The sequence below is a fragment of the Talpa europaea genome (genome assembly GCF_964194135.1).
Source record: "Talpa europaea genome assembly, chromosome: 7".
Taxonomy (NCBI): domain Eukaryota; kingdom Metazoa; phylum Chordata; class Mammalia; order Eulipotyphla; family Talpidae; genus Talpa; species Talpa europaea.
The window spans coordinates 75,569,418-75,577,920 of NC_140074.1; the positions used below are offsets into that span (position 1 = coordinate 75,569,418).

The 8,503-nt window shown below is 40.3% G+C and overlaps 1 protein-coding gene across 1 annotated transcript in view; it reads right to left on the bottom strand.

Moving 5' to 3' along the window:
- The window catches only part of FANCC (FA complementation group C), a gene marked incomplete at both ends in the record, with an annotated part of 175,902 nt that extends 167,620 nt beyond the window's left edge, over positions 1 to 8,282 (bottom strand). Inside the window, 2 exons of the mRNA XM_084238295.1 lie at positions 5,629 to 5,713; positions 8,118 to 8,282. Coding sequence (XP_084094421.1) covers positions 5,629 to 5,713; positions 8,118 to 8,282 — 250 coding nt within the window. The remainder of the gene's footprint in view (positions 1 to 5,628; positions 5,714 to 8,117) is intronic.
- Between the last annotated feature and the right edge of the window lie 221 nt (positions 8,283 to 8,503).

Genomic DNA, 8,503 nt, shown 5'->3' on the forward strand with positions numbered 1-8,503 from the left:
CACTGGCTTGCCTAAGATAAGTTTATTTCCAGAATCACATAAATGAACCTACAAAAAGCATAGGGTTCTTCAGGTTGAACCGATGCCACTGATTGAAAATGTGAGTATTGTACTTCTTATTAAATGTTACAAGAAAAAAAAATAAATGTTACAAGAAATTTCTAATATCAGAAGCTTGATAGACATCCAATGGTATGTTCAAGCAAACACTTCCTATGTTAAATAGACTATAAAGAAGGGGAGCTTAGGCTTTTCTGCCCTCCTGCCATTAGGATAGATGACGGAACCCTGCGGTCCTGAATGCCAGCCTGATGGTGGGCACCTGGAATAGGGTGTGGGCATATGTAGATGGGATTCACCTGGGTTAAGACTGGGCTTTTAAGGGCGGGGTCACGGGAACAAACAGAAGAGAAGCAGAGAAGTAGAACAGAAGCCGAGAAAGAGAGAGCCAGAGACGCCAGATAGGGTGAAGACAGATAGGGCCAGCCTCCCGGCCCCCCAGCACCCCTGCCTGCCTTATGCCTGGTAAATCCCAATAAAAGCCTGCAAAAGCCACCGAGGGCTCCAGGACTTCTCCTTTACCCCATCTGCTGGATCAGAAAACCTGCTCAGTGTCCATCCTGCCCCTACAGGGAGTATTTTCAAAACTCAGACATTTTCAAAAATCAAAAAGAAAAGAAAAGATTAGTATAAGAAGTTTAAATCTGAAGAATCCAAGGAAGGTGTTGCTTCTGCCCTTTCAATTCAAGAGATTTTTTTTTTTATTTTTCTCTCAAATATAAAAAGGAAAAACATAAAGACAAGCAGAGAAAATTTCACCCATCCTTTAAGCAGTGCCTTTCTTTTCCAAGTCCCAGCAATGAAATGCACTGAGATGCAATGCTAATGAGCTTACTTTGCATTAGAGATGAACATATGCAAGCTCTCACTCATTATTCATGAGTACCACCTGCACTCACTAAGGGGACCACATCTGTCAGAATCCTCCTCTGAGGCCCACACTCAGTTAAATGGGATGGGAAACTGCCTGGGATTCATCCTGGGGTTAATCACTGACAGCAGATCTTAATGCAAATTTGGAATCCCAAATGGAAAGGGGAAAAATAGCAACACATAGTTACCACAATTTTGAGACGATGATGTTTTAGGCTGCCAGGTTTGGGAGCAAATTGTTACATAGCAATATATCTATATGCAAATAGCAAATAATCAGAAAGAGTTTATAGCCCTCCCGCCATTAGGATAGACGATGGAACCCTGTGGTCCTGAATGCATGCCTGATGGCAGGTACCTGGAATAGGGTGTGGGCATATGTAGATGGGATTCACCTGGGCTAAGACTGGGCTTTTAAGGGCGGGGTCACATTAACAGAAGAGAAGCAGAGAAGCAGAACAGAAGCCTAGAAAGAGAGAACACCGGAGAGCCCAGATAGGGTGAAGACTATCAAGGGAGAGAGGGGGAAAGCTAGAACCAACCAGCCAGAATTTGTAAGTGAAGACAGTAGTTTAATGCAGAGAACACCACTAAAAGATGTTCTCTCCCTTTCTGTTATTTTTTTTTCTTCTCTTCTTTGTCTTTTCATTTCTGAATCCTTCTTCATTATTGTAGGGAAAATGGAGTGGCTCAGGTCTTGCACTCCTCCCAGGTTGTGGATGCCCAGGGCTGAGAGGTGTGGGCACCCAAGCCTATGGTTATGGACACCCGGGTCCAGAAAGCACGGGCATGTGCATATATAAATACATACACCTGAACCTAGAAGGGAGGGATAAAAAGGGAACTCTTTAGCTTTGTCTTAGGTCTTGCATCTCTCTTAAGCTATGGCTCCATTGCTGCCTCCCTGCTTGCAGGTCTTTTGATTCAGCATTAAAGGCCTATAAAAACTACTAAGGGCTCTAAAATCCTCTTTTCATCCACAAGAATTGACAATGAACCTTCCAAGACCTGGGATAGTTGTGCAATAATTACCTTCTTTATTACCCTATTTCTGATCCCATTCTCTTTATGGGAGACTCCTTGATGGAAATTGTTTACTTTTACTGTATGTAAAGAGTAACTTTGAGATTATAATATCATGAAAAAGGATTCTTTTCTGGAAGAAAGTGCCCCACTAGTGAAACAATAGTAGTGACATAGACAAGAATTACTCGTGGCGCATATATGCCAGTTAGTCTCCTCTATGAGCTCCGAACCAAATACGTACCTGAAAAAAGAAACTGGAATTTAATGGGCAGTTCCAAAAGTAACACAAGCATTGAACAAAAAGAGACAGAAAATTTGTTTGTCAGAGGAAGCCAAAGTACTGAAGTTAGGTGCTAAGGAAAGATTACAGACCAATACAAGCTAAAGGCGTAAGAATAAATCAGTCTAGGGCCTCCCCAGTGGTGCAGCAGTTGAGCGCTGGGTTGCGAGGCTGCCCGCTGCCTCTGCAGCACTGGTTCGATCCCCGGCCGCCGGTGAGAGTCCCATATGGCGCGCAGACCTCTCCTGCCACCGGCTGCTCCCCTCAGCAGTGTGCTTCATCTGTCTGCCTGTTCTGCTCCCTGCTCTGGCTCTGGCGAATTCTCTCACCCTCCCGTACTTCTGACTGTACCCAGTGCTTATATAAATAAATAAATCTTAAAAAAAAAAGATATTTTAAAAAAAGAATAAATCAATCTAGTCTTTTACAAAAAGAAGTCAGACCCAGGAAGTTTGGTGGCTTGTTGTAGAAAATCTCATCTCACGTACTGTACTTTAAGAATTCAGGCTTCAGGGCCTCCCTGGTGGCGCAGCAGTTGAGCGCAGGGTTGCAAAGCTGCCCGCAGCCTCTGCAGCGCAGGTTCGATCCCCAGCTGCTCCCCGGCCACCGGAGGAGGGTCCCACATGGCTCGCAGACCTCTCCTGCCGCCCGCTGCTCCCCTCAGTACTGTACCTCAGTCTGCCTGCTCTGCTCCCCGCTCTGGCTCTGGTGAATTCTCTCACCCTCCCGCACTTCTGACTGTACCCAGTGCTTGTATAAATAAATAAATCTTTAAAAAAAAAAAAAAGAATTCAGGCTTCAAAGAAAGTTTGTTCAATAAATGGTGCTGGGAAAACTGGGTCGCTACATGCAAAAGAATGAAGCTTGACCACTACCTCACACCATACACAAAAATCAACTCAAAATGGATTAAAGAACTAGACATAAGACCTGAAACCATAAAATAAATAGAAGGAAATATAGGCGAAACACTACGTGATTTGCACATCAAAGACACCTTTACAGACACATCACCCAAAGCAGTGATAGTGAAGGCAAAGATAAATAGCTGGGACTACATCAAATTAAAGAGCTTTTGCACAGCAAAAGAGACAATAACAAAAACAAAGAGAAACCCCACCAACTGGGAGAACATTTTTGCACCCAACACTAATGATAAAGGACTGATCACAAAAATCTGCAAAGAGCTGATGAGACTCAACAACAACAAAGAAAATAATCCAGTCAAAAAATGGGCAGAAGAGCTAAAAAGAAACTTCTCTGAGGAGGAAATGCAAATGGCCAATAGGCATATGAAAAAATGTTCAACATCACTTGTCATCAGGGAAATGCAAATCAAAACTACCATGAGATACCATCTTACACCAGTGAGAATGGCACATATTAAAAAAACTAGCAACAACAAATGTTGGCGAGGATGTGGAGAAAAAGGAACTCTCCTGCACTGTTGGTGGGAGTGCAAACTGGTCCAACCACTATGGAGAGCTGTGTGGAGATTTCTGGACCTTCTAAACATAGAGCTTCCATATAATCCAGCAATTCCACTCCTAGGTGTTTACCCAAAGGACACAGAAACATCAATTCCAAAGAGCACTTGCACCCCTATGTTTATAGCAGCACTGTTTACAATAGCTAAGCTTTGGATACAACCCAAATGCCCAAAAATAGATGACTGGATCAAGAAGATGTGGTACATATATACCATGGAATATTACTCAGCATTCAAAAAAGATAAACACCTGCAATTTGCAGCAACATGGATGGCGCTGGAAGGTATCATGCTCAGCGAAATAAGCCAGAAAGAAAAAGAAAAATACCGTATGGTCTCACTCATAGCAGGAATCTAGAAAACTTAAATAAGGGACCAGGAAAGTGCATAACTATAAGAAAATGAAAATCAAAATCAACAAACAACTATGAACCAGAGACACTCTATGGAGGGTAGGGGGCGGGGAGCGGAGGAATTGGGGTCAAAATAAGGGGGTTGCAATTGTATGGGGAATATAAAAATAAAATTTATTTAAAAAAAAAGAATTCAGGCTTCTTACAATGACTTATGACAAACTAGAAATGAAATTGTACAATTCCTTCAAACACCAAACAGGAATATGCATTTTTTTTATTCTAGTATCATTGTTATGTCATTAGTCTTTGACTTAAAAAATATAAAAGTAAGTATGTGCAGTGGTGGGAAGGTACAGTGCAGGATCTCTACAATTCGAGCAGACGGGTGAAAGAGGAATCCTGGAGCCCTCTGTGGCTTTTTCAGGCTTTTATGGGGATTTACCAGGTACAAGGCAGGCAAGGCTGGCAGGCCTCCCAGCCCCCAGCAAGTCTTCACTCTCCAGCTCTCCGGCGTTCTCTCCTGGCCCCTGCTTCTCTGCTGGTCCTCTTCCAGTCTCTCGCTTGTTCTCCTTCTTGTTCTGTCCCGTTTCTTCCTAACGCCACCCTTATAAGCCCCACCTCAGCCCAGATGAATCCCACCTAGGTATGCCCACACCCTACTCCAGGTCCCCACCATGAGGCATGCATCTAATCCTACGGCAGGAGGGCAGAAATGCCTGACATGTTTCCACTTACCCTACAATATTACACTACTAATAATATAGCGGTATCAAGTCAGCAAACCTCAACTGTGTATCTTCAGATACTCAGATCTATGCTAGATCCTAGAATGACAAAGATAACTAAAACCACAGTTCCTGCTCTTGAGAAGCATTCAGTCTTCCAGGGCACCACACAGGCAACCAAAAATTATAAAACAGTGTCATAAGTTACAATTAAGGGAGATGTTGGGGATTATGGAGCTAATAAGAGAGTTACCTAACTCAGCACCAGCGAGGCTAGTTCAAACAAGGTTGAAGAGAAGATGTGAGAACAGAGTTCTAGGCAAAAGGAACTGCATTGTCACAGGCCCTGACATCATGAGCCTTCTGGCACTGTTAGTAATTTTACCTGGCTACCATGCATGTGGTGGAGCTGTGGAGGAATAAATAGGAAATGAGGTTGGACAGGTAGGCAAGAGATCAGTGAGAGAACACCTCCCTCAAAGTGACCCCAAATTTCACTTAACCCTGGGTAAAACCAAAATATCACCCCTGAGCCATATCAGAATTCTGACTCTGAAGAATGATACATAGAAAGCATTATATGAGTTAATATGAAACTAGAACAAGTTATTTCATTATTATAACCATTTTACAGTGGTTTAAAATGAAGTTGCAATCATCTCAGTTTCTGCTCTCTAACACAAGTTGTTTTCCTATACATGTATGTGTGTGGCACACAGAGAGAGGTAGAGGGAGAGAGAGAGAGAGAGAGAGAGAGAGAGAGAGAGAGAGAATGAGAGACTATGTGTGTATCTATACATACATACAAAAACAACTTACCATGTGCTAAGATAAAAGGATTCCAGCAAGTTTTTGCCAACAGTTGACCAATTGTGGGGAATTTTCCAATGATTGTATTTGAATCCTGTGAAAGGAAATTATGTTTTGGTCACTGAAATGACATTACACAACTCAGAAAAATTGAATTGACACTACAGGTTGAGTATCTTGTTTAATATATATTTCTTGTTTAATACATATTTTAGAAAAGTAGAAAAAAGGATTAGGTCTTTAAGCAAGTAACGACCAACCACCTTAAAATAAAGTTTAACCAGCAACCACCTAATTTCATCCTTTAACCAGATCACCAAAACTAAGTCACTTCTGCAATAAAGTTAACATTATTTTACTCATAAGTCAGTAAAAGTCCCTTTATTTATAAACAGCAAGACTAAAAAAAAAAAAAAAAGACTGTAAAATGGGTTGTAAACATTGTGGGTGATTAATAATTACAATGTTGTATCTTCCTCCTTGTTTTTAATACTAACATACAAGAGGGGTTCCTAACTCAGCTCCAGCGGGGCTATTTCAAAGAATGTTTGAGAGGACAGGAACTCTGGAACTTGTAAAATGAAATAAAAGCAGCCAAAGCATAAAGATACTTATCTCAGTTTATAACCCTTTTGATTACAATATGCTAAATGACATCATGCTTAGTCTACAACAATCTAAGAACCTGAGACAAAAAAAGAGATCAACTAAATAGAAAACAGCTTAAGATTAAAATATATAAATGCTGTTATACAACTGGCTCACTTCCCACTTCTTAAACTTTCAAGAAAGTTCAAAAATAAGACCAAACTGAGATAATGTGCACATAAGCTGAAACGATAAGCATTTCCTACTGCTGCAGCAATAAATTCCTCACATTTGTCTCAGCATCAAGGCCAGTCCTAGACTTTCTGGGACCACTGTAAGGTCAAGTTACAGTGTTATAAAGGAAAAAAAATTACAATTTAGCATTAGTTGCTCACATAATCTGTCTTTCCTGCTAGTTTCTAGAGACTTATAAATGCCTGTATCATAAACATAATTTTTTCAAATTTTCTACCTTTTTCTTGAAGGGAAGAAAAGCATAACACAAGAAAACCTATGTTAAATGACAATTTTGCTTTTTACTTTGAAGTTAGAAAATAAGTATAAAACAATACTTCATAACATGAAAATATTAATTCATAAAAATATCTATTGCAAAAGAAAAATTATGTCAAAACGAAAATTCATCAGATTTTCAACACAATAAATTCTATGACAGTAATGAAGACACTGAAAATCTTAATATTAACCAGAAAAGACCACTTAAAATTTTATAAAAGAGATCGTGATAAATATGATCTCTTATTTGAGCCCACTTTAGAAAAGGGTTGAGTAATAGGTAACATTTCAATATTTAAGAGAGCAAAGCTCTTTCAGAAAAAAAAAAAAGCCAATTTTTACCTGAAAACAACTGTAAAAATCTGGCTTATTTAAAAACAACTTGATTTTTCAAGAAGTCTCATGTGACCAAAAAAAAAAAAAAAAAATCAAGAAGCAACTAAGAAACCAGTTTTTGGTTGGTAAAACATTTGGGTTGGTAAGGGCATGGAGAAAGGGCACGGAGCTGGATCTCTATGATTGGGCAGACGGGGGAAAGGAGGAGTCCTGGAGCCCTCAGTGGCTTTTGCAGGTTTTTATTGGGATTTACCAGGTACAAGACAGGGAGGGGTGCTGGGGGCCAGGAGGCTGGCAGGCCTCCCAGCCCATAGCAAGTCTTCACTCTTTCTGGGCTCTCTGATGTTCTCTCGTGGCCTTTTCTTCTCTGCTCCTTTCGCTCTCATTTGTTCTCCTTCTGATTCTCTTTCGTTCTCTTTCGTTCTGCTGGCGTCCCCGTGACACCACCCTTATAAGCCCAGTCTCTCGGCCCAGGGGTATCCACTTACATATGCCCACACCCTACTTCCGGTGCCCACCATCAGGCATGTATTCAGGACTGCAGGATCCATCATCAATCCTAATGGTGGGAGGGCAGAAAAGCCTGATACTTTACTTACGTTACAAAAATCTAGTAAAAAGACCCCAATGTCATAAAATAATTTCACTCTTTTGGTGCTTTTTTTATTTTTACAGTTTTTATTATTTAACATTTTTCTTACATTGTTGTTAATTTGTAGACATTATTTGTTTCCTTCCCTCAGATGTAGTCCCCACAGTTCTCCCACCAACATAAGCTTCCATGATCCATCACCATAGTCCCTTGTACTTTTCCCTCCCTTGTTTTGACTCCTCCCCTCCTATATGCCTCATATCTATAGTCAGCTTGCAAGTTATGAATTTTTTTCAAACCCTTTGCTTGGTTTCTCTATCTTCCACTTATAAGTGAAATCATCTAATCTTATCTTTTTCCTTCTGACTTATTTTGCTTAGCATAATACCTACCAGTTCCATCCATGTTGCTGCAAATGGCATGACTATCTTTTTGACTGCTGAGTAGTACGCCACTGTGTACTTACCATATCTTTTAAGGTTTCAAACATCTGCTTCAGGAATTCCTGGAATTTAGGCAGATGAAGGCAGGTGTCTTGCTGGGTTTCCAAAGTGGAGGTTTGGTCCCATATAGAAAGTTTCTGCATCCAAAACTGATAATCAGAAGAAAAGCCTGATGAATCTTTGGCCATCTCATTAAAAGGGAAAAGGTGATACACCTTCACAGCAGCCTGTCAAACACTGTAGTTAAAGGTCATCATATATTAAATCTAAAAGAAAGGAGGAAAATGAAGCACTTTAAAAAGGATTTTTTTTTTTGGAAGATGCCAGCAGTTTATTCTTTTTTTTAATTTATACATTTTTTACATCATTTTTCATTTTTGCACAATGTATGCATTTTCATCTCTCACTC